Genomic DNA, 26792 nt, shown 5'->3' on the forward strand with positions numbered 1-26792 from the left:
CAGAAGGTGCTGAGTAGTGTTACTAGCCAGGGGGGCAGCAGACCCGGAGGCACCGTTGCCCCTGGCCCCTCCAAAGCCCAGGGCAGCGTATCCCAGGGGGTGCCCGGAGTCGCTCTGCCGTCCTCCACAACACAGCCCCGCTCCACAGACAAGCGCCCGGCGAGTAAAGGCAGCGCAGACGGGGACACGCATGCAGACAGCTCCAAGAAAGAGAAGGTGCGTTGAGTATAAATCGAAATCCTTTCGGAAATTTAGGGAAAGGAAAACACTCACAGGTACTTATGCAGAAGTGGGATCATAATCCAGAGAAGTGAAGTTTTTGGTGTCCTTCACAGAAGCTACAGATTCAGGAAAAGGCTGTCCAGGAAGTCAAAATGGCCATCAAGCCCTATTACCAAAATAAGGACATTACCAAGGAAGAGTACAAAGAAATAGTGCGAAAAGCGGTGGAAAAGGTGAGTGTAGAGTGGTGCTTTAATACTGGACTTGTTAGCGGCACCTATGCAAGAAGCGCTGATGATGAGTTCTGTATTTCAGGTTTGCCATAGCAGGAGCGGAGAGGTCAATTCCGGAAAGGTTGCAAATCTGGTGAAGGCATACGTTGAAAAATACAAGCATGACCGCAGGAATAAGTCTGAGAACCACAAGTCTTGAAGACCATCCCTCTGACCGTGTGCTAAGTGCAATTTCTACCAGCTGTATCTTGATATCCCATGTTTTGATATCTTCTACCTTAATATAAGATTTTCTATAGAGTTCATATTTTGTTTAATAATTGAATTGTAAATTATAGTATGAAACCCTTTATTTTAATTAGATGGGGTGGATTGGGAACTGCTGTAATTGGCCAAGCTCCTCCCCTAATATTTCACCATAACTTTGCAAAGCAGACCTGGGGGCTCCTGTTTTTTATTAGGACTTGTACAGAACAAGGAGCAGTAGCTTCTAAGCTGCATTTCCCTGGTCAGTGATCAGTATAGGAGCAACATAGTTCTGGCTTTCTTCATCTCTCAGCTATTTAGTTTAAAGTTGATTTTGTATTGTAGTTCATAAGAGCCCCATAAAAATGTAGACTTTTTTCTCTTCCAAAACGGAAGATGGCGTGGACCTGATGTCATGTATGTTGGATGATTGAGTACCTGTTCAGTTCAGAGAGCGAAAGAGCAGGTCTTTGACCAGTTGTGAAAATTTTATGAAGCTTTATGAATTCGGGGGGGGGGGGGGGGACTGGAAGGCATCCAGTAGAAATCATGCAGGTGAATCTTGTGAAATGTGCCGCATGAGCAGCATGTGAATCTGGAGAACGAAATAAATTTGCTGCTGCTGCTTCATCAACCTGTCTTGGAAACGAAATGGAAACCATCGAATATCTTGCACTTTGGGTAGTATAAGGGGTCTGTATGTATGGGGCAAGACCACATTTTTCTTTTGGCACCTGTTCTCTGGTACTGGTCCATCCCTGGTCTCCTTCATGGATCTGCTCTTCAACCTGTGCTTTGTGTGTCAGTGGCACAACAGGAGCCGCTTCCAGCACCTATCAACGGATTAAATTCCAACCTTTACTACATGCTGTCCTGACCTGTCACAAGAAAAATGTTTTTAAACAAAGGACCAGTATGTATTTAAGGTCTTTTTTGAAAGATGATCAGCTTTATTGGTGTCACAAGTGTACAAATTTTATGGAAAATAAAAGTAACTGATTTTCAATATAAAAAAATATTTAACAGCCTGACCTTGTCTGGTCTGTGTGGTCAAACTATAGAGCATCAAGACAGCTGTGGTTAAGAGTTCAAAATGAAAAGACAAAAAAAAGGTTCAGTCTTTTATTTAAAAACTATAAACAGTCACCAAAGTAAATAAAGGCAAATCTCTAACAGACTGTTAGGTCTATTCATATCGCACACCCTACTGACACAGCAGAAATGGTGAGGGGACAAGGACCCCCCGTTCGGATGCTAATACAACAGGCAGTTATAAATGTCACACAACACGCTGTAAAGGAGACAGCTGGGGGACGAGAGCCGGAATGTGGCATGACAGTAAGAATGGAAAAGAAAAAAAAAAAAATAGTATAATAAAACTCCACACTATATTAAGATAGAAAAGGTAGTGAAGAAAATATCATACCTGCACAAAAAAGCAAATATAACACAGGAGAAAACCTGTATAAAACTCCATGTATTTAAACCAATTTACAAATACAAAAGAATTTGTTCAAGCACTGAGCTTGTACAATGACAACTTTTACAATGGATACATGTTAGGGGGGAAAAATATCTTGAATAGTTTTTCTTCTACAAAAATGACAAGATATATTATTCCATACTCTTTCAGCCAGCAAAATGAGTTCTACAAGGTATATTACAAAAAATACCAGAGTTCCACAAAAACTGCCCCCCCTCCCTCCCCCCAAACTTTACAGCATCAGTACCTTTGCAGAACTATGTACAGTTTTCTAAGAACATTCATCCACTGCTGAGTATACATCACATTTGATACAACTGACAGGGAGCATTAAAAAACTACCAAAGTAATGCTTTTTTATGGCACCACAGAGCACGTACGTCTGTGGCTGCAGCGGCATGGAAATGGGTTCATTTCTCATTTATATATCTATATATATATATGTATATATAAATATTCACAGACATTTACAAGATTTTCATTTAATCATATTGGTATTTATTTTAATAATAAATAAGTGAAAATATATCGGCTCAAGTAAGAAAACCAAGCTACCGGGTTGTGAAGAAAAGCAATCTATCCAGTCATTAGCTGCAGCACCAACTTTGTCCAAGTCCCAATCAAGCCCCACTGAAACTCATATTCAAACCAGTTCAGCTGAACAGTCCCAGGGTTACAAAAATGTGCTCATATTGGTCTGGGAATACAAATCTGGTCTGATTGTAAAGTATGGACTTTGTGGCTGGTAAGGAGACTCTCCCGCAGAGCGCTATCTAAAAGGCCCTCCCAGACAGCTGGTGGAAGATCCTGTGGCAGTTTGTGGAAAAAAGGCCCTCAAGAGCATCATGGGAGCAGTGGGCTTCTCCAGCCTGTAGCCTCCCCTTTCCCCACCTTCAGTGACACCACCACAAGCGTCCTTCTCCTTTGTTTTGTATCCAACCGCTCTCCTTCGGTCCGTGGAAGAGAAGCAGAGTTGCCTCGGGTGGCGAGCCTGGGTCCGAATTAAGAGTCACGGCTCGGCTCACGCCTGCAGGGAGTGGGTGAGTTCGTAAAGGCATTTGGCAAGCGTGGTGGACACCTCCATGTTGCTGAGCGCCAGCACGGATAGCTGGCTCTCGTACCTCTTCACCAACCTGTCGGGAGGACAGGAGCTAGTTAAGAACATTCCGGATAAAAGGTCTACGGCGCAAGTTTATACATCGGTGAAACAACTCAGCTGAATGGCTCTGCACTGAGACCGTATGTTATGACGACACCTAGAGGTTACAAGTTAATCTGCGTTTTCCCAAGTCAAAACTTTTACAGAACATTCTGCCTGTTGAATGAAAGGCAAAAAACTTAGAGCGGGGGGGGAATTCTCCCTATATACAGGTATGAAAGTTCAAATTTGAAAGCAAGCAGAAATGGAAACAAGGCCCTGATCCTTCACTGAAATGCCTTTCAAGAAGTTTACTTACTTGCATACTTACCCCTGTCCTTTAAATAAAAGGACATACAAACAAATGTGTAAAGTGTTTAAAAAAAAAAAAAAAAAAAAAAACCACACCTCTGCTTACCACTGTGAAGGAACACGAATGTACTGGAGTAAATGTCACACCTCTGCCAACAACTTACTTTCGGCCACAGCTTGAATGCTTAGCGATGTTCTTCAATATTAAGGCAGCAGTCAGTCTGATGTGTTTGGTTATTGGTCCCTCTTTCTCATCCTATGGGAAGAAAAACACGTTCAGATACACTCATCCCACGTATGTACTAGCAGGGTCATTTTTACTGGCGCAATTCAGGGTAAATACTTTGCTCAAGGCTACTACAGCTGGAATGGTATTTGAACCCAGCTCCTTGCAGTGCAAAGCTCTAATCTCCATACTACGTTCTGTCACTTAGTAGTAACTCGTAGGAATAAACCAAACACGTTACAGCTGTACCCTGAACCACAGCTACTTGTGCTGGGAGAAACAGACTTTACAAGGAACTTTAATACCCCACTTCACCTTAGCAGCCATTGTCAACACCTACCCGGACCAAATTTCGACTTTGGACAACGCCCCCTCCCCCTCACAACATCTGAGAAGAACTGAGAACGGCGTCATCGTGTGCTCTTGGTGCTTACATTACAGCTTGTGTTGCGTTACATTCTCATCCCCCATCACCTCGTTTGCCAGTTTCACCTATTGATAATCATGCCCCCCCACAGACTGCCCAAATCTACTCATTTCAAATGCAAATTTGCATTTTGCTCATTGTTTTGCCTTTGCCATTCATGAAAGGAATAATTCTGAAACACAGTATCATATTCATGCATGTTTGAGTGTCAACCCCATCATGTAAGGGATGGTGTAATAAGCTAAAAATGAATATGAAAAGTAGCAAAATCCCAAATACATTTGTTACTCAGCACACACCTCAGTTCATGACTAGCTGCGGTCAAATGTGAGATACAGCAACACACATTTAGTGCAGCTTGAACCCTGGGGGTGGGGGGATCCCACAGGGTGCGAGTTTCCAGCAGCCCCATTAGGTGGCACTGTACTCACAGTGAAGTCCCTGAAGGTCAGGTTGCGGGAGCCGCGCCTCAGAGCCATGAGGGCAGCGCTGGGGTGACTGGCTACCGTCTTGGGGGGCCTCGGCGTCGGGGTACTCTCAGATGGGGGCCTGCACCGGGAACACAACGCAGGCCAGTTACGAGCAGGATGACAGGGAGGGAAGAGGAGCGCCAACTCCTGCCCTCGAACTCAGGTGAAGGAAGAGGAGCAATATCTGAGGACTTGGTCACAGAGTCACTGCGCTCACCCGCAGATTACGCACAGAATTACGTATAAAAACAGTACTTACCCATTGAAACCTGTAAAATTGCACCGCCTGCTATTTTGAGATAGACGTGAATAGGCTAACATTTTAAAAATCTTAATTAAACAAACAGTAGGGGTCAGCAAATCAGCAAAGAACAAACCAAATTCCTAAATTCTGCACTGTGAGTTGGGGGGGGGGGGGGGGGGGGGGGGGGGGGTCATTGGTCACCTCAAAAGCCCACAGCAGAGCGCCCTGCGTGTGTGCGCGCGTGTGTGTGCATGCGCGCCATCCGCGGCAGGGAAACGGCTGCACTGTTTGCGCTCGCTGACACGTCTCATCTGGCCGCCGGGCCAGCCAGCCTCCCACCTAACCGGGCTGTTTGTAAACACACCATGCTCAGCGAGTAACACCATGGGAAAGTGACGTCAGCGTTCTCTTGGCTCCATTTCACACAGATCCACTGAGCACTGCTGCTTCCGCCGAGGCACCAGCAATCGCCAACGTGTCCATTGCAGTTCTGACGGTTTCACTGGCTTCCCTTTAACCACTTCCTTTCATTCCCAGACATGACTTTTCGCCACTCGCTGCTAACAGACTCCCCGTAAAACATTTCGGTCGTTAATGTTCGAACACGGTGAACTCTCACTAGGGAACCCCACTGTAAGCAGGCGCAACACACAGCCTGTGTTACCGGGGTATTTAATATCCAAAGTAACCTGGCCGTCAGTGAACTTATTCGCTGAACGCACACCGCACGGCTGCATGTTCTTGAACCTGTGTGTGAGGGACGGCGGATGCAGCGCACATACTTGGAAGTGTTCTGACTGCTGTTTAACATCTGCTCCTCCAACTTCAGGCCAGCCAGCAAAGCATCCCGTGAGCAGTGCTTGTCCTGGGAGGAGGATACAGGTAAGAAGGTGCACGCAGCCCTGGGGGGGAGCCAGAAGTGCATTGTGGGAAAGTTGCTGGGGGAGGGGCTTGCCTGCAAGTGGGTGATGAAAGAAAGCCTCTGTCGAGGGAAAGGTTCACAGCCTTCCCAGAGACACTGGCCAGGGTAGACGTCCTTCCCTCCGTGCTGGGTGGCCGCGTGGTAGAACACCTGCGATGGGGTCTCAAACCACCTGGAAAGAGCAGAATGTTCCATCAGTGGAGGCAGCGGACAGGCGAGACTGCTCTCACACGCAGAGAAATTACAAAACACAAAAAAGACAACTCATTTGTGATTTGCGCTCTTAAAATTAGAGCGCACAACAGATCACGTACAGGTGGCATGTGACAATAAAAGGAAGCTAAGAGAAAATAAACAAAACAATCGTAATGGACTGACCTGAAATAAGCCACCTGGCTACTGACTGGGAGGAGGGGGGTACTTAGATGAAGAACACGGGAAGAAATTAAACCTTACAGAAGCTACTTACAATGGCTGCCGTTTCGACTCGTTTCCAACACCTCTATGGCAGCGACTACAGCATATCACAAGGTACGGAACTGTTCGGGGTAATTATAGTGACCGTCACAGTGTGTCATCCACACCCCTGTAGAATAACCCTGTATAACCAGCACGCATGCATGCATGCATGACACACACATCTAGTCTGTACCACCTGTGACATCAGGGTCATTCTGAAAACCCAGCCACCACCACACCTTGGTTTTGAAACCAAACCACATTGTTCTGGAGTTCTACGCAACTTTACAACTAATAGTACTCTGGGATCAACCATCATTACAGTAATGACAACTTATCACTCATTCGCCACGAGTGTCTGTGCAATCACGGTGAAACATTACTAAACAAAAAGTGTTCAGACTGCATTCATTCATTTATCTGACGCTTTTCTTCAAAACAACTACTGTTAATCTACTTACAGGTATTTACCTACCCAGCTGGGTAATTTTACTGGAGCAATTGAGGGTAAGTACCTTGCTCAAGGGTACTACAGGTGGAGGTGGGATTTGAACTCAAGACCTTTTGAGTTCAAAGGCAGCAGCTCTAACCACTACGCTATAAGCTGTCCCTGTGTAGATCCAGTCCCCCTAAAGAACTGTGGTGAACTGGCAGATAGGCCACTTTACCCAGAACACTCCTCTCAAACATTTATCAAGGCAAGAGAGTTCTGACCATTATGTTGCACATTTAAGTCCTGATAGTGAAACAAGGAAAGTTGTCTCTCGGAACTTGAATTTGAAGCCATCCAAAAAAAATTCAAGTTGAGAAAGTAAACACAGTAAAGTGTACCACCCCAAGAATGCTGATACTCACCTTTTACAGGACTGCCACAAGCACTTGAAGTTCTGCCCTGGCTTCCGGGCCTGTTCTGCTGGTTCCGCTGGGGCCTGGGGTCCGGCCACAGGAGGGCCAGAGTTCCCTGTGCTGATCTGGGCAGGTGGGGGAGGGGGAGGTGGAGGTGTTGACGGCGTAGGTGAAGTCTACAAGGAGCGGACAGACCCCAGTTTTCATCTGACCTCACTTAACATTTAGTGAAATTTGCAGACATACCACAACCATTACATCTGAGACAAGCCTGATAACATAATGACCTCAAATGAGCAGAATATTCAGCATACTAACTATATATCATCATAGAAAGAGCTATAATGACTGCAATCCAAACAAAACTGCGTAGCAGGTGCTGCAATGGTTAAGGTACTCAACCGGAGACTGATGTTGCAGGGAAAATCCCTGGAGACCGCTAATGCCATGTGTTTCACGTGAACCGCTTCAACGTGTACACTAATTAACATGTTTACACGTGTACAACAGCAAGCGATATTGAGGACAGCACTGGCTGAGAAAAGCTTTACCAGGAGGTACTCAATACAGCGCATTTCACAGCCAAGATTTGCAGCGGCATTTATTCATTTCACCGACGCTTTTCTCCAATGTGACTTACAATTATTTACGCAGTTGGGTAATTTTATTGGAACAATCAAGGGTAAGTACTCAAGAGTACTACAGCTAGAGATGAGATTCAAACCTGCAACTGTAGGGCCCAAAAGCAACAGCTTTAACCATTACGCTACCAGCTGTCCCTACGAAATATAAGGGCCTCTCAACATAAGCATCACAATGGAACAAAGTGTATTTCACGAGTTAAGCACATGGACTGAACACCAACACTAGGCATCAACAGTGCGATCAGACCTGTGGAAGGTCTACATTCAACTCTCCACACTCCCAAAACAAATATTACTTGATGATGTAATTAAATGAGATCATTTGGAACCCAAGGGTGCCCTGCAATCTCATCTCCTCAGGGATGCAAATTAAGTTATTTCTAAGGAGGAATTCCCCTTTAACACACTTGCTGACTGAAGTGCAAGTGGTACGTTTACCACCCACTAAGGCGTTCACATCAACCACTGCATTCAGAAACAATCTGGTATTCAAATTCCTCCCTTCCTTCTGCCTCCGGAGGATGGAGATACATGGAACACCTTGACATTCGCCGCTCCTCCCTCCACATCTGTCTATCCCGGTTCCATCCCAGTCATCCAAGTGAGACTTGGGTTAGCGCACTGCTAACAGGACAGGGATGTGTGGGTGACCAAAGAATGGTTTTATAAATACATGCTGCAAGAGAACCCTATGAGAACAGGTTTCTGGACATGGTAGCAGAAGTGTGATGGTGCGACTAGACAAAGACTATGGTGGATGAGAGAAAATGCAACGACCGTGAGACTCACCTGCGATGCCCCAGACTGCACAAACGAAGGTGGGTTCTGCTTCTGCTGAGCTGCGTTTTCTATTGCTACTTTCGCCACAGCAGTTGGGTCAGCACCTGCTGGCACAGCCACCATCGTCGCACTGCAGCCAGCATTGTTGGGGTCGCTAATAGTCACTATCCGCACCCCAACTTTATTGGGTATCCCCGAAATAGCTGCCCTGTCTGTGTCGTCAGCTAGCCGCTTCACACCTCGACCGTCACCGGAGCCATTGGTCGGCGAGGGCTGCGGCAAGGCCGGGGCCACGGGGGGCAGGGCCTGCTGCGGCTGCTGCTGCTGCTTCAGTGGGGGCAGGTCCAAGCTAGAGCTCAACCCCACAGGTCCGTTGGTGAGCTCGGCGCTATTGCTGGTACCCTCCGAGCAGACAAAGGGCGCCGTTCCCGGCTGCACATTGGCGCCATGCAGGAAACTGCTGACCGGCAGAGGCCCATTCGGCGTTCGGTCCGACGGATCTGCTTTGGCAGTGTCTTGCTGTGAAGGGTCTGGGTTCTTCTGCGGCTTCTGTCGAAGGATTTCCCCGTTTCCCAAGTGTTTGGAAGCTTTGTGATTTGGAATGTTTTTGCTGAAATGAGAACTATCTCCTTTATCAGAGTCACACACACCATTTACAAGGCCTTTCTTCAAGTCACTGTTGGACTCCTGCACATCAACCTGTCCCTTCGCCTGCATCCCGTTGGCGGGGCTGTCATTGACCTCGGGCTGCGGCCCATTCACCTGTGCGCACTCGCTGGCCTCCGACTGGTTTTTCCCTGAGTTGAAAGGAGGTAGACTTGAGTCCGTGCTTTTTCTCCCGTTCACCAGTTTGCCCGCAGTCCCGTCGGCCTCCACGGCGCTCCCATTGCTCGCCTTGGTGGAGCCCTCCACAAGAGAGGAGTTCTCCATCACCTCGATTTTGCGTTCATGTATGTGCAGCCCCGTTGCGTCTTTGGCCTCCTCCTCCTTTTGGCAGATAATCTTGTCCCCTCTGAAAGGCGGCATGGGGGCTGGACTTGTTGGCCTCGGCTGAGACGGGTTAAGTGGCTGGATGTGCAAGCCCACTGCTGGTTGGGACCCACCGAGTGGGACACCAGCTGGAGCCACAATCTGGGTACCGCTTCCTGGACTAACTGCTGCCGTGTTAAAACCAGTATTTGGCACCACTGCGAAAGTCACCTGGTTACCAGGAGTACCTTGGATTATGGTTGCAGGGCTACTAGTGGAGATGAGCTGTCCAGGCAGCAACTGTAGATTGGAGATGGGCATCGTCTGGACCGCCCCTTGGGACTGAAGGGGGCTGGGAAGAAGCAGCTGCTGTGGCTGTGCTGGTCCCTGTACGCTGAAACCGGGGCTTTGGCTGTTGGCAACTTGGTACACCACCTGTGGGCTGGAGGCCCTCGTGTTATTTGGAGGAGGAATCTGGGGTGCGGGGAGGATGAGCTTCCCCCCTGGAGTCGAGGGACCTCGCTTTGGAAGGAGTAACTGTTTGATCAGACTGGATTCTGTGGAGGTAGGCTGGGCTGGTGGGGGCTGGTGGAGCTGGAGCTGCTGTTGCTGCTGCTGCCTTTTTACTGAAAGCATCTGGCTGACTGTGGGCAGCGGCCCCTGGGAAACACCGTGGGGCACTTGACTGCCCACTGGGGCACAAGAGGACGGGCTAGCAGCAGGGGGAATGCCCGGTTGCCCAGGAAACTGAACAGTTTGGCCGCTGGGCACTGTGGAAGGGTTGGCCAGAACTATCTGGTGGATGGCAGGTGCAAAGGCCTGGCCCTGCTGAGGGGCAGCACCAACAATGACGACACCCTGCTGCTGAGGTGGCATTGGCTGAGTGGGTTGTGGGGCAGGTTGGGCCAATAGTGGTGTCTGAGGAGGGACAGGCTTGGGGGCAATATTCTGAAATGTAACACGGGAGCCCTGGGTATTGGCCACGCCAGCAATGGTGAACACCTGGCCACCAGGCACCTGGAAGTTCTGAAGTGATGAGCAGGGGACAGAGGCAGCTGCATATGGCTGGGAAGCTACAACAACAGCCTCCTGCTGTGGGACATGGGAGCCAGGCTGAGGGGCTGAGGATGCTGCTGGTTGTCCCAAGGGGGTAGGAATGGGGGAGGTGACGCTCTGCACCCGGCCCGTCAGGACATGGGGCTGGGAGAGGCCTTGCTGGAACACGGTGACAGGTGTGGACGAGAGGACGGGTGATGGCTGCAACACAGGCTGGGTGGAAACCACAGCGCTTGATGGATGGGCCACCGTGCTGTGGTTCGGGACTGCTGGATGGCCCGGAAGGACTGCAGTGACCGGAACAGAGATATGGGCTGGAGCTGGTTTCCCAGATACTCCAGTCACAATGGGATTCTGGTGCTGCTGGGGCATCCGGGGCATAGCTGGAGCTGGGCCAGGCCCTCCTTGCGTCGCAAAGGCTGGGTTCCCAGTAAGGCTGACTGGTGTCTGGTGGTACGAAGCCCCCTGAGGCAAGCCTGCAGCGGGTGAGAGTCAAGTACAGACCCCCATGAATAACATGCAGTGGCAAATGTCTCTCCTAAACTCAAGACAACTCACAGCTGAGCTGTCCAACCATCCCAGAACAAACGTGGGGCACAGTGTCATCAGTGGAATAAACAGAATTCACAAACTGAATTAAGGGGTCGCTATCATTCATACAGGTCCGTAAACTAGACTACGTGCGCAGCCCACTAGGCTTCCGTACCTGACGGTGGCACCTGCGGAGGCTCTGCAACTGTCTCTTGCCTCTGCCCGGGTACCAATCCTTGCTGCTGCTGCCAGTACAGTTGTACCGGTAGGGGTATTGTCCTCCTTCTGATGCCTACCACATGAATATGGCCCTGCCCAGCTGCCCTGGGGTCTTCTACCCTCTTCACTGTGTGGTTTGGGAAAATATTCCTATGACATACAGAACACATTTCAGAACACGTACACAGAGGACCTACATATTGCCAGATCTCCCCATTGTATCTGCAATATCAAATCTGGTTTTTCACTACAGTAATAAATTATTACATAAGTCTGGGTTGGAACACAACATTACCAACATCAGTTACCAATTAACAATAAAAGATTCAGTGTGTCGAATGGTCTTGATCATGTTGATTTTCACACAGTTTTCAGACAATCAAGACAACTGCGATGACCACTTGCGTCAGTTCGTTGTATCCCTGGGATACCGCCGCCAGCGGCAGAGAGTGCTGCATTGTAGAGAAACTTGGCAGTTTCCGCTTGATGCGGAGAAGCGACAAACCTTAAGCATTTGTAGAAGCCAGTGGACGTCAGGATACCGGCACGAGCCAGTTTGCTGCATGTGGACAGGTACTCGGAGTACATCTCCGAACGGGAGACAGAGCTGTCGCTGTTCGCTTCAAAGTGTGCGTTCAACCTGCACAACAAGCAGACAAGATCTGCTCACACACAAGCACACTTTACCAACACTCAAGCCAAGGGCTATTAATTAGACAGTAAAATGGGATTTCCTACAAAAATAAAGGATTAATGAATAAAAATAAACAAAGCTGCAACTTCCCTGAAGGGTAAACAGAAACTAGTTCGCTCAATAGCAGTTACCAACAGTTCCCACTAGTCAAATGCAGTGTGGGACACACAAAGAATGTGAGTGCAGCAATACTAATTCTAGTAAGACAAGGCAGGAAATTCAGCATAAAGACATCAAATACAGTCCCATACAAAAAAGAAAAATATAATTCAGGATTCAACATTCAGCGTAGCTCACTATTCAAAGTACCTTGAAACTTACCATTTTAACACTGTATGGTTTTAAGCATGGACACAAGCAGTGGGTGCTGGGCTGGACTTGGTCTCCAGAGGTTTTCCCTTCTCCTGTCTTTGTCTTCCATCTCTCCCCCCCACTATTTAGCAGTGTATTACTGCTCAAACACTACTTCATATATTACTGCATAATTCTCTAAGTGGTCAGAGCCCATATGTTGGGAAGGTTGAAATTAAAGAAACTGAACAACAGTAATAATCTTGAAGGGTTTTATACTTACCACTGAGTTGTAAACTTCTCTCCATCAATCTCAACAATGCCGGGCGGAGCAGGACCCGCCTGCACAGGGAGCCGTGAACCTTAGGATAAGAGGGAAACGGGGGGGGGGGGGGGGGGGGGGGGGGGGGGAAGGACTTAAGACAGCCAAGCCAACAGATGTGCAACTGCAAGAAACCACTAATGCATTTGTACACTTGCTTACCAAGTATGGAATCTTCCATAAAATATTTGAAACCAAAACTAATTCATGAAATCAAAGCAATTGCAAAATTTGAGTATTTTAAATTGCATTGATAACCCAGGTGCTGACAAATGGTTTTATACAGCAGTAAGAAAGAATATTCTATTTTCTAACTTCTCCTATTCAATATGCTTTGATGGCCATCAACTAGAGCCGCTCCAGCAAGGCTGCAAAGTCATGATGAAACTTTTGAGAGCTTCCGGGCATCTCAACCTGCCACGGGTAGGGGAAACCCACCTGGTGCAGGTGTGCTCTGCACCTGCATGGGCAGGTGCTCTGCCAGCTGGGATCGCACCTCAGACAAGGTCTGGCTGCTTGAGCTCTGGTGCTCAATGAGCTTCACGCCCAGCACGCCATCTGGCCCGAAGGTATGGATGTCCACCGACACGAGTCGTACCAAAAGATCTGACACAGAACACACCACACTGCTTGATGCATAAACAGCACAATGCAGAGCATAGTGAGCATAATGAACAGCACAATGTTGTCTACAGAGCCCAGCATAACATTACAGCTGCATGGTCATTGCTCATAAGCACAACTACAATTTCCCATCAATCGCTTAAGATTGTAGCTGTTTCCTAACCTCCAGACCACCATCTGTTCTCATCTATGTCTAACCGACTGTTCTCCCTCTCATTAGTACACAACAATTCATAGAGAAATGTGAGACGTTTGGGATACAAAGTAAGGAATCATAAGACCTATTAGGACATACCTATACTCCTGTCCACAGAAGCGATCTTTGTGCAGGTGAGCTCCCCCAGCTCAGCCAGCTGGTACAGGACCTCCAGCGAGGAGATAACTAGCATCACGTCAGGGAGAGTGAGGTGGCAAATCACCTCTCTGTAGGACTCCAGGTCCACATACTCACAGATGAGAACTCCATTGTCTTCGCCTTTACTGAGGTTTGCCAGAATTTCCATGGCTGTTAGGACAAGAAGGCAGGGTCCAAAGGTAACGCACCAATCGCACGCAGTGGAGACAAACCACAACTGTAATCAAAGAACACTAACCTCTCATTTTCAAGAACCTATCCCGAGACATTAAACATTTGGTGATGGTGTGAAACATAAGATGCGTTGTTCGAAAATCAACAGGGTCCAGCTGGAGCTGGAAGACAAACAGAAGAAGGAAAACGTGGTGAAGGAAAGTCTAACACTACTCAGAGAGGAAAGCTCAGCTGACATCCTAGACGGTGCCAGGCAAGGGACTCCATGTGTACAGTGACCATACCTCAGCTGCAACATTGCCCAGCGTGTCCAGCCCCAGCTGCCGCAGCGAAACAAAGCCACAGTGAGCACACAGTAAGAGGAACCTCAGACAAGTGCGATTAGCTGCCAAAAGCTTGACATTCGCCTCCTCAAATGAAAGGTTGCGTAGGATAACAGCGATCTGGAGCACTCTCTGGCCCTCGATATCACTAATGCCGACGTCCCGTGGAGGGTGGAAGAGGACATCCCAGCTCTCCTCCCTTTGGGTACCATCTAAAGGAGCAATGCAAAAAACCAGAGTGGTCTGCATAAGAAATCCTTTACCACGGCTCAAGTTTGCATAGACGAGGTGCTGAAGCTCTACCTTGTGGTTTGATGCTCTTGTCTGAAATGAGGTCCCGAACTTCAGCATCATCCACAATATCCTTCCAAAACTGCAATTCAAAAGTACTGAATATTAGATAAGCCTCGAAGCATTTTAAGTAACGACGATAATAATTCAGACTCACTTAATTCAGAGTTGGATCAATAACATAAAATAAGCAGTGGTTTAAGAAAAATCTTCATTTACTGCAACTGGTACAGTTCAGCATTTTTAATATGAGCATATTATTTCATCACACTTTTGCTTTACCTCCACACCTCCCTGAAAAGTAATTTACCCAGTAATATTTGGCAAAAAAGAAACCATAATAATGGGTGTATTCATCTAGTGCGGTTCATAAAAATATTCAAGCATGCCACTAGAAACATTTCAAAATATCAGATTTGTTCATATTTGATTTAATTCCTGCCCAGATATCCAACTCAGGAAGTATAAAACAGCAAAAATGTGACAAATGCACCAAAGATGGCATAAGAATTTAATGTCCATGCCACAGCTCATGATATGCCCTGATGCCATTTACCATCTACACAGACTGCTGGCAAGGAGAAATACTGTAGGCCTTTTAAACACCTCATTTTGTAACAAGAGACCAAGCAGATGTACACTCACAGCTCATGTTGAACAATTATTTACCTTCACAAAATCACGAGAGGTCTTCTCCTTCCAATCCATTCCAAATACTACTGAAAAACTTCCTAAAGCTGAAAAAGATAAAAAGGGTTCAAAGAAACCCAAGCACAAGAACCGCAGGATCATTTAAAAACAAGCCGGTTCAATTACATATCCCAACATCTAAATCAGCTCATGTCACCTATCTTCATTGCAGTCCTTGTGAAGCTTAGCATACAAGTGTCAGTTTTTAAACAAGTGAACTTACTAACAGTGCCCTACGTTCTCCAGTGGAGGAAGGAGAAATTAGACAATGGAATGTATGAATATCTTTAAACGACACTGGATTGTATGGCAGTGGAACAAACAGAATGAACAGAGCAGATTTATAAATGTCAGTACATAGATGATGAGGCATGAATCATTAACAGGCAGTACAATAGACATACTATCATCAAAGACCCCGGCGTGTGCCAGCAGCAGCGTGATGAGTTTGGGATCCTTCTCAAGCTGCATGACGTGCTTGCTCTCATTGGAGAGCAGAGTGCAAACGTTGATGGCGAAGTCGACTTCATTTGGGAGGCCAGAGAGAAGGGCTAGGACGAGCTTGTTGTAGTCAGACGGTGGGGCGAACTCTGTGGACAAGCCATAGCTCTGTCGAAGGTAATCTGTGGACCAAGGCCACGGCAAGTTTAAACGCTTGAGGATGAACACACACACACACCGCCTCTAAATCGCACCAAGAAGCCATGACACTTATGTCCCATGTTCATGAAACGCTGCAGTGCTTTCAACAGTTCACACAGGAAGAGGAGGAGGAGGCAGAAAGGCCTAGATCCCCAGAACCGGTCTGTCACACAGGTGCAGCAAACTACCTGGTACAACATGCTGCTGGTAGTTGTAGGAGCAGGGGACGGCTCCCACTGGAAGAGATGGCTTGGGATTGCCGGGTTGAGCTTCCTCCTCATCCTCACCAAAGTGATGGACCTTCTCATACTTCTCCAGATAGCTACAGACAAAGGAGATGGATTAAAAGTTAGAAATATGACAAATACACTGAAAGCTATAAATGACATCTAAAAATCGTCACACAAAATTGGATACTGTCAAAAACTGTATAAGTTTAACATGGAAAAAACATGTAAAACCCAAACACATCAGCTCCTGATAAACATGACTAACATACCTGCTGAAATAAAACAGCAGATTTGTGGAGAGCAACACAATGTTTATATTTCCAGCAGAAACATCACTGCACTTTCCCTACACTCTTGACATGATCATCCTCACTCACTGCTGAAAATAACTTTCAACATAAAGGGAACACATAATGCAGCTTCAAGGCAGTACACGTGAACTGTAAACATACAAGGCCATTCACAATTACAGCAGAACCATTTCCACAACTGTATTGGATCAAACTGTTGCCATACACAAACTAACAATGAGTAAAAACGCAGTCACACTATTTAATCTATAGAATTTTGAACATACCACATACTGTTCATCACAGACATTCTTCCAGCACTGTGAAGAATACACTGCTCCTAACCTCAGTAACTTCAGCAGTAAATATTGGCAGGATGACCACCACGCAATTACGCACACCTTGCATCTTAAGAAGGCAGACGATGCCAGCCTGCAGCACAAGCAGTAGTACGCACAGCAATGACTTTCACAACAGCCACATGGATTACTCATCACAGGGCTGCAGAAACCATTTATCACTGCCTTCCAAGTATAGTAAAACAATGTTTACAAATATAAGTCTTGACACGCTGGACATTAGGTTGCTACATAACTTAAAATAAGGGTAGTTAATTACGCCAAGCATACATTAGCTGTGGGGGACCATCAACAAAACAACCCCTCTGTCAAAACTTGAAAGTACTGATATTGCACTCTTGAGAAAGGATCCCAAAGACTATCAGCTCGTGAGACAAAAAAGCAAAAATCGCACAACTGTCTGGACTAAACATGAGGACTGGTTCCTCCCTCCTGTCAGCGAATAAAACAAACCCTTGACCTTTTAACCAAGTTGCACCACAATTAAAATGAAGCACGCTCATGTGTCGCGTTCCATCAGTGTTGGTAAACAGTGTCTTTAACCTTAATGAAGCCACACGCAAGAGTAGCAGTGGTGCAGAAAAATCCCACCTGGGGGAGAGCCTGAAGTCACTACAGGACAGCTTCCCGCAGGTTTCGACTGGGACACGTTTTTCCAAACACATGAACTCTCCAAAGCGCTGGAGACCACTACCAGACTGCTGTTGGGCAGCTTGCAAATTGACTAAAAATTGAGGTGGAATTATTTTGCATAACCACTTTAACAAAATGCCAAACACCTTTGAGGGCTAACACACACACAAAAGTCAGGCAATGCTTTATATGAAACTTTTGACAAAATATTGAAAATCACTGACAGATTGATAAACTGCAACCAAGGGAACCCAAATTTTCACCCAACCACAAGAGCTAAAAATGTCACATTATTCCTCTATATATGATTCTCATGTCTTAATCAGACAATACCATCTTTAAATCCTAGACATTAAGCAGAAAAACAAATGTATAGGGAACTCTTGTTTGGGATTGCCTCCTCCCTTAGTAGAGGCATCCAAAGGTACATGGATAGGAGAAGAAACGTCTCCTCAAACCTGCTACGGACCATTCAGGCTCCAGTGTCACCAGAAACACATACATGCACAGGATAATCATAAAGGTTTATATTAATAAACATTTAAAAGCCGTAATGCATCATGGTTTAGCAACCTGAGACAACAAAAGTTTGTTGCCAAGTAGCTTTTAGCACTGGCTAACAGTCAAAGGAATCAAACTCTTACAAAACTTTGATGCAATGTTGAGGAAAAAATTACTAATAAAAACAATAATGAGGGATGCCATAATGAAGCACAGTCCAAGACAAAGATTGTAGGTTTTCTTATGCCTTCCACCCCTCCTGGGGCATAGGCCATGAAGGTTTTACCAAACCCAAAAAACTCTGCTTACTGCTCATTTCTGTAGGAAATGTAGGCATGATCTGACTTAACTTGTTTGCAACCAACTTTAGACCCAAGCTAAAAGTGAAGCCACAGCTGTAGCTGCACCTGCGTTACAGCAGCTCAGGATGCTCATATGTTCTAACGCAAAGGTCCTTGACCCTATACTGGCTGCGAGCCAGACAGATTCAAGCCTCAGACAGACAGTGGGCTGGAAACTACTAGGGTCATGATTTACAAAAAAAAAAAAAAAAAAAAAGATTGTATTAATTACTATAAGTATAAAACTTGCACAGGGAAAGAGAGGGATTTGAAGTGTAAAACACTGACCCAGGACTGTAGTTCAATAAACCTGCCCATCACAACGGGGAAAAGAAATTAAATCTGGCAATTCAAAGATGCATCTGACCGAAATGAACCATTTAATGTCTTCTAAACAAACAGTGCATCTCGGCACCATAGATAGCAAAACTAAATCACATAAGATATTTTTTTCAAATCTGTTACAGCAAAATTGGATAAAACTAAATGCTCAGGCAGTGCAAAGCTCTGTCTCATTTTTTAGTTCCTCAAAAGCAGCTGGGAGAACACGGAGAAGCAAACTCGACGTTAGTGGACACAACCCAGAATCTATTGGAACAAACAAATGGGAACCAAGGTGGCATATTCTATAACCAGTTCACTGACATTCAGCAAGATTTGTAATTAAATAAAGAGGAAAGACATTAGAAACAAACCCAGCACACTCAATCCTTGAATGTCAACTCGATCCTTTGCAAGAATTCAGTTACGTTCCCACCAGGACAGCAAGACTCCATGTAAAAAAACATGCCCAACACCTTGTACAAAGAACTGATTGGGTAGTTTAACAAACACTTCATTTCAGCTATAAAATGCCTACTAACCATAGGAAAACCCATCTCCACTTTTCTCCTCATCAATGAAAGCACGTCTTCATGTGTGCTGCAACCGTACGTGGACTTGCTTCCCATCCAGTGTATTCCATGCCTAGCCCATCGCCCTATGCATCCGGGATAGCCTCCAGACTACTGCAACCCTGAACTGCATAAACAGCTGCACATACTGAGTGAAAGATGGAGAAAAGCAATTATATGACCCACACTATTCCTTAGACGCTGCTAAATTCACAGACTGGCTAAAACGCCCAAAGAACAGAATGCAAAGCTGCATGTTCCTAGCAAATGATGAAAACAAATGGGCTGACTACAAGATTTACTAAATGAAGCCAAGGAAACATCACTGGAGAATACCTTTTGAGCTAGCCGGCCACCAACAGACCCTCAGACACATAGAAAAGCTGATCTGTGCAGATGAAGAGCCAGATTAGAAACCTTCTTTACACATCCTAGAAAGTATGACCAACACAGCACCAGAGGAAAAAAACAAAAAAGGGGGAAACCACACTGTAGAGATAAAGCAGTAACAGCTCAAAGGTTCATGTCACTGTTCGCAACCGGCACCACAGGCATTTCTCTTCTCCACCTTCCTGTGTTGTGCCCAACACCTCTCTGCCCCAAGCTCAGAGAATACAAAGTGCAAGAAGCTACTAACCAGAGATTACTTCACTCAAACCTTGATGTAACTGCACTTGAGGCAATACAAGTCCTCATTACCATTATTCCTTGAGGTACATCAATCACAACTTCAGCATTTGATCAATGTCCCTGGACCACCGAGACTAATGCACACTGAGCCTGCCGATATTCCATACACCCAAAACTAAGAAAGGTAACAATTATGGTAACACTACCCTTAGCCTTTTAAATGATACACCACTGACTTTACCTACACTAAATATGCCTTGCTTACCTCCATCAAAAATACAAACTATATCACATCAACCCAATTAAATTAGCAAAGGCAGAAAAGTAATGGATGACAGCTGAAATTCCAATAATTTAAAAAAAAAAAAAAACTTTTAAAAGCAAATGTTTTTTTTTTCCTCCTAAGGAGTTCAAATATGGTCAATTGTTATATGCTAACTTAAAATGAGACTTTAGTGATCCATGTTATCTACTTCAATCTCTTTGCAAAACATCCCAGTTGTAAATTACGCACATCTAAGCTTTTTGTCTCCATTTAAATGGGGAGCAACCCTCAGTAACCCTCCAGTTTTGCCCGAGGGACAAGATAGCCAGATCGACTGCAGAAGAGAGTTGTGCCCTAATGACAATTGAGAAGAGATGGCAATCCTCCTGAAATCTAGATGAAATAAAATTGCACTTGCCACTCAAAACAAAGCATGCCATCAGGTGATTGACATGGGAGGCGTACCGTGGTGCAGAGCAGTGCGAACACCCAGCTCGTCTCCTTATCTCCAATAACCCGAGCTCTGAGGGGAGCTTCGCGCTGGTAGCACAGGTACTCCCGCTCTTTCCAAGAAAAACACCAGACACATATGCTTGTGTATTTACCTAAAAATCCAAAACTATGCAAAAATAAAGCAGGCATGAACTCTGCAGAGACAATGGCCAAGTGACAACACCCCTAGTTCCATAGAGCAAAGCATAATTTTGGCAAATTACTTCACAGTGAAACATTGGGATGCGGTCCAACTCATGGGCTACCAGTAATATTTTTAGTAACATCTAGTAAGTTTTTAGGAATGCACTTTGGCTGATTGGAATTGACAATATTTTGAAACTTGATGCAACAACCGACAGCCAAGAGAAGCCAATCTTTCAGACCTATCCACCACAACTTTTTAGTGTGTGACTTAAATGCAAACAACAAAGTAAATGCAAAAAGCAGCGAACGAGTAAAGCATAGATATTAGCTAAAGTCAAACCACAGTGGCCTCCAAAAAAAACCCAACAAATTTAAAAACCTGCACAGACATTTGACAGGACTACTACACAACAGAAGCATCACAACTTCACGAGTCTGTCCTCGCTTTTCTGAAATAAAATTTTCGATAAATACGATTTCGCCAAACAGCTGAACGGTGTCATCTGTCCCAGGGCTGTTAAACGCTGGATGAGAAATGAGAAACCATCTCCAATTTACTACAGCTACACAAGATTTCCAACTGATTTACTCAAGCAAACAGTTCCCACACCTAACAACAAACCTAGATGTTACTTCAAAACTAAAATACGAGGCAAAATGGCAGTTGTAGGGGAAAAAATTGAGCAAAACCATATGGTCGTTCTGCATGAGAACACAGAAACACTCCCCCACAGGAGCAGAGCAGGTTCAAATCTTAGACCAACTGTTTTGGAGGGAAAAAAGTATACAGCCAAAGGGGAGCGAAAAATCAATAAACATTTGAGAGCCTGTGTCCACAAAGAAAGGAGGTTTGGTTGTAGAGTTCCTGGGATTCAGATGAGAGGGAGAGGAAGGACAGCGAGGAGTTTCCTCAGCATCCCCATCATGTCTCGAGCCACCGGTTCTTGGTGCCACCTCACTGTGTCCAGAGCGGTGTATCTGCACTTTGCTGAGAAACAAGCATCCAGTCCAGCTCCTTATACACAAACACACACACCTGCTCCCAGTCAACCGCATTATTAATTCAGAACATAAATAAGTTCATAACGACTTAAGGTCTTTTTATAGCGCGGCGGGAACTGCTTTCCCTCCAAGTGCCACCTGCCCTCGTGCTGAAACCGTACAATAACCACACACGTTTTGCGCAACAGCAACACAGCAACTTTAAAAAAAAAAAAAAAAAAAAGAGAAAAAGAAAGGAGAAAACGACTTTTAAACGCCTGAAAGGGTTTAGCTGTATTATTCATATTTCTGGGTGCCTGACTTACGAGGGGAGCGCGAGCGGGCGGGCTGGCGCACGCAGGCGGGCCGCCGGCGCCCGAGGTGCTCGCGCCGGCTCCGCGTGCCTCACTCACTCACCGCAGGTAATACTGCTTGAGCACGAAGGCAGCGTTCGAGCAGCTCCTCGGGAAATTGAAGTCCTCGCCGAGTTCACTCCACAGATTCTTGTCAGAAACCTGCAACAGAAAAGGGTACCGACCGTCACTGAAGCGCGGCATTCGCCTCGACACGAACGCGAATAAAGTACGCGAACTGTCTGAATGAGCAGGAACTGCCATCGTTCCAAATCACTTCATTACCCTGAAGAGCGAACATGTGCTGCGTTTTACGTTATTCGCTCTCGTGCTGCTACAGTGGATCGCTCCGTACAGTTTTATTTTCAAAAATTAAGAAGGTGCCAGGCTACAGTAACTTCACCCCCCAAATCCCGCTGGCTGGCCGACTATTATAAAAGCAGAGCACATGTCAAGTGAAATAAACACGAATAGGGAGACCCAGTGGTCGCTATCACTGACAGCAACCTGTCAAAAATGTGGGATGTGTTCCTACGAAAGTGTGTTTAAAATGCGGGCCTGTACGAGGCCTACGTTTTGTATTGAGCCGCGAAGCCCAGGACGGTTAGGGAGCCGCTTTCTTTGTGGCTGCCGTGCGGAGAGGTGTCCCCGGGCAGCAGGAGCCGCCGCTCGGCGCCCTTCATCGATGTTGCGCCCGCCCGCCCGCTAATTCCGAGCTGCCCGCAACTGCGCCCGGACGCCGAGCGGAGCCGCCCGGCAGCCGCCGAGCCTCGTTGCTCCGGCGCCAAACCGGGCACTGAGCGCTCAGAGCACAGCAGAGCGAGCTACTAGCCCCACACTGCCGTTAGCACAGCGAGCTAAACAACAAGGCCGGCCTCCAACCTGCCTTTATGCTGCAGGTTTACACCGTGCGAAATTAGCCCCGAAACGCCGGGCTGAGCCGCCATCGGGCGCCGCGACGAGCCGATGCGAAGCACGCCGCGAGCCGGGGGACAGAGATCCCCATGCGGGCTCCGCTCACCTTCGCGAATCCGCCCAGAGAAACGACTCTGGTGTAGAGCGCGTTCAGATCCAGCTCTTTCCCACCCACCACCGGGATCTTCTTGAACGGCGAGCTAAACAGGGGGGAAAAAAAACAGTAAGATTAACAGCAAGAGCTCGTCCCGGGAGCCCGATACGACTCCCAGTGGAAGTTAAAGGCGGTTTTAAAGTTATATTGTGCGCGGTAAAGCCGCCCCTTCTCACCCTCTGCTCTGGTGAAACTGCCGCAGTTCGTCCAGGAAAGCCAGTCCTTTCCTTCGCTGATCTGGCTGATTTTTCCCCGTCGAGTTTGCCATTTTTATTTGTGCACAAAACTGGTAAAACGCCCGCTCATTCGCTTCCTAAGACACCCAGGATCCCATAGTCCACCGGCGCGCAGTCACTCGCGGAGCTGAGTGTTTAAAAAGTTAAAGAAATAAGGGAAAAGAGCGACCGCTCGCTAATGACTGACACACACCACAACACACAGCACGGGAGCTCGCTTTAGCCCTCTGTAACTTCTAGCCAACAATCGACATCACGCTCTGTTTTTGACGGCGAAATGAAACTGTCATTGCACTAATGGTAAATGGACTGTTTTGGCTGCAGTTGAGTTCGTTTCGGAGTGGTTTCACAGTGTGTAACGGAGGCGGCTCTGAGCGAATCGCGCACACTGCGAAGCGGCAGCGGGATCCAGCTCTCAGACAAAAAGACCCGAAGGCCGGGAGCGCGCACCGCCACGCGGCGCCCTCTGCCGAGAACGGCGGTACTGCAGGCTCCGGAGCCGTTTGTTAGAACAATAGACAGTGTTCTCGTCTAGGGCTCATCTCAAACTTCCCAAATCCGTTAAAACTGAACACAACAATACACAGACGTGGGGGAGGGGAGCGCGGCATGGAACAACTTTTTCTTCTTCTTTTTCTTTTTCCTCGACACACACTTGACTTCAGCGCGAGCTCGAGCTGTACAATCTCATCATCATCGTGCCACCCGTGCGCGTTTTTTCTTTTTAAAATTGCTTTCCGCGTTTTACTCTTGTGTGGTACGGAGTGTGTTATCGGTGCTGCCCGGCGCCGTGCACTTTTGCCCCATCTTGAAAGAAAGTTTTCAATGAAACGAGGAGTGTGACACAAGTGGCGGCGAATCGCGGCGACAATATTCTTCGCGGGCTTTAATTAAAAGCCAAGCAACGTTACTTTAAAGTGGATATTAAGGCGATTCCTCTAATGCGTTATCTGATTACTCGCACCCAGAGCTGAGCACTTACCATGTGGACCCCGTCTCCCTACATCAGTGCCAGAACAAGCGTTCCTCTTTCGTGTTAACACGGTTCAAGAAGGTGCACTCATTCAGCTCGAGCACCTTAATAACAAAGTAATGCAAAATAACATACTCATACTCATCAGTGAGGGATCGGTGATATCGGATAGAAGTGCAAGTAATTATCGGTCATATCGACTTTTTTCTTGTTTGTATTTGTGTCGTTGCTATAGTGAATAAACTTCTAAAAACACACAAGAATCAAACAAAGCATGAACCTCGTGTGCACGACACGCACACTTTTCGTGATCTCATTCATAAAGACTTATTCCTCCTCCTCGCGCTGTTCTTACTCTTATTCGGTAATCGTATAAAAAATGTGGCCAGGTCGAGGTTGTTAGTGACGCCAAGATCAGTGAGTCTACCAGAGATGAGCCTTACTATTACTATTATAGTATTACTATTATTATTATTATTATTATTATTATTATTGGGCTGCGGTACCACGAAAGTAGCAGGGACCGTTACTCCGGGCGGCGCGTGGCGCCGTTTACTCCTCTATTTATGTTTGCACTAAAAAAACAAAAACGGAGTAGAAACTGGAAGAGTTTGAACAGGTACGAAGCGTCCCACGACACTGAGAACGCGTCGACGTGCACGACATAACGCCGCGAACTTGCCTTTTGCAAGAGTTTGTTCTCTGACGAACACAAAACCGGGCTTTTTTTTTTTTTTTTCTTTTCCTTTCGCTAATCTGTGTGGCCGTCAACGGTCTAGCAGGGCGCGCGGGGACGCGGCGGAAGCGGCGGCGCGCGCTGTGCTCGCCGACGCGGAAGTGTGTCGCGTGCTCCGTAGTAAATAGAAGTTGTTAATGATCCCTGTCCGCCGCCACCAGCCGGATACGCGCTCGAAGGGGGTTTGTACCACATGCAACCATTACACGTGCCCGCCATTGATGTGCGGCACTAACACAAAATGGCGGAACCCACGAGCCGGAGACGGCAGACCCCATTTTGTGGAAGTTAGACAGACAGATGCAGAAACTCGCGGCGTGGCGGCGAGCTCTGTGACGACAGACTCGTTCGCGTGACTTCACGGAAAGGGGCGCGAAGGGTGCGCGAGCAGCCGCCACTCTCTCTCTCTCTCTCTCTCTCTCTCTCTCTCTCTCTCTCTCTCCCCCCCCGCCGCCACTGCTTTGCCGCAAGGACACGCACACGGACACTTCACTTGCAGTGAACGTCGCTGCCCAGCAGCGCAGAAGAGCTCAAGGAACGCGCGTGGCGGGGAGGCTCACGCGCTCAGAGTTTCCCCAATAACCCACGTGCCCTTCGCGCACACTGACACTGACACTGACACTCTCTGTTTCCTGCTGCTGCTCAGCTCGCCGCAGCTGTGTCCACCGGGCGGCCCCGCAGTCGGCTTACAGTCGTTAGCGAGCGCATCGTCGCGCTGTGTCCTTTTCTCTCTTCATACATGTAAATGAGGCAAATTGGCGAACTGCATTTGCGTCGCTGCGTAGCAACGGACCCCCCCCCCCCCGTTGCTATGTTGACGGTGAAGCGCGACGCAACAGGACACGATCATGTGGATACATTTTAGGACACGGACTGGAATTCCGGCCGCTCCACTGAAAAACCATTTCGGTCCTTATTTAGCCCACGACGCACTTGCACTGTACGGTTTCCAGTAAATTTGTAGTAAATCAGGGTAAGCGCCTAAGGCTTAATCGACTTTACGGCAACAGGAGGGTGGGATTCGAACTCAGAACCTTGGCGATACAAAGGAAAAGCCCTATAGCTTATGAAACAAAACACACAAGTCAAGTGGAAGTGCATGTACAAGATACGGCTAAATGAAAGGGAAGTCTGTAAAACAACAGCGTTGTTATATTATAATGTAACAAATTAAAAATAAGTAAAATAAAAGGCGACTTTTCGTTATGAGAAAATTGGGGAAATCCACGTTATGTGTGCTGTTAAGAGATTTCGCATATACTTCTATACGCATTGATACATTTTGATTAGTGACCAACAGTCACATTAAAGCAATTCATTTAAGTAACAAAATTGATTTATAAGTCCTGTTACGGATTTCTTCACTGTTTTGAACATAGTTTTTTTTTTTAATTTTACATTTATTCATTTATCTGACACTTTTCTCCAACTTAAATGTTAAGTTATGTCAATCTACTCATTTATACAGTTGGGAAAATTAAAGGTAAGTACCTTTATCAAGGGTATAACAGACATGGGATTTGACCCTGCAACCTGCAGGTTCAAAAGCAGCTCTAATCACTACACTACCAAGATTTCTGGTGGGTTGTAGAGCCATCTGAGGATCAGGATGCTTTTTGGAGTAATCCAGGTAAAGGCCCAAAATGTGCTCCAATGCTATGCCGACCAAAGTATTTTTTGTAAAAACTATATTCTGTATTGTGAATCAGTTTTCAAATCAATTCCTCTATTTTCTATGCTTGACTGTTCAGAAATCAGACCGCATTCTTTGTTGATTTTGTGACGATCAGAAACTACAGTTCATCCAGCATGACGTGCAGAAGTTGCCTT

General features: G+C 46.6%; 2 protein-coding genes across 5 annotated transcripts in view; one reads left to right on the plus strand and one right to left on the minus strand.

The window, feature by feature from the left end:
• scaf11 (SR-related CTD-associated factor 11) overlaps positions 1–3013 on the plus strand; it is a 15737-nt gene extending 12724 nt beyond the window's left edge. For 2 of the 3 annotated variants that reach the window (XM_018729990.2, XM_018729992.2), the window contains exons 13-15: positions 4–216; positions 336–455; positions 538–3013. In XM_018729990.2, coding sequence (XP_018585506.2) covers positions 4–216; positions 336–455; positions 538–654 — 450 coding nt within the window. In that variant the 3' untranslated portion in view covers positions 655–3013. The remainder of the gene's footprint in view (positions 1–3; positions 217–335; positions 456–537) is intronic. The other variant, XM_018729993.2, reaches the window with a different exon arrangement.
• Positions 1504–24942, minus strand: arid2 (AT-rich interactive domain 2). Of its 2 annotated transcripts, XM_029247592.1 has the most exons (22): positions 24236–24942; positions 23194–23380; positions 22970–23063; positions 22013–22110; positions 16022–16155; positions 15596–15814; positions 15171–15238; positions 14514–14583; positions 14172–14422; positions 13952–14048; positions 13654–13863; positions 13173–13340; positions 12696–12774; positions 11933–12067; positions 11384–11577; positions 8662–11153; positions 7238–7404; positions 5957–6095; positions 5784–5866; positions 4719–4836; positions 3799–3890; positions 1504–3317 (listed from the first exon to the last, which is right to left on the minus strand). In XM_029247592.1, exons 2-22 carry the CDS (start codon positions 23283–23285, stop codon positions 3206–3208), a joined length of 5112 nt encoding a protein of 1703 aa, XP_029103425.1. In that variant the 5' UTR covers positions 23286–23380; positions 24236–24942; the 3' UTR covers positions 1504–3205. The 2 variants fall into 2 exon arrangements, with proteins under 2 accessions (XP_029103425.1, XP_029103426.1); XM_029247593.1 differs by lacking the exons at positions 1504–3317; positions 24236–24942 and having other exon boundaries at positions 3795–3890; positions 23194–24216.
• Between the last annotated feature and the right edge of the window lie 1850 nt (positions 24943–26792).

This window comes from Scleropages formosus, chromosome 21 (assembly GCF_900964775.1).
Source record: "Scleropages formosus chromosome 21, fSclFor1.1, whole genome shotgun sequence".
NCBI classification, from domain to species: domain Eukaryota; kingdom Metazoa; phylum Chordata; class Actinopteri; order Osteoglossiformes; family Osteoglossidae; genus Scleropages; species Scleropages formosus.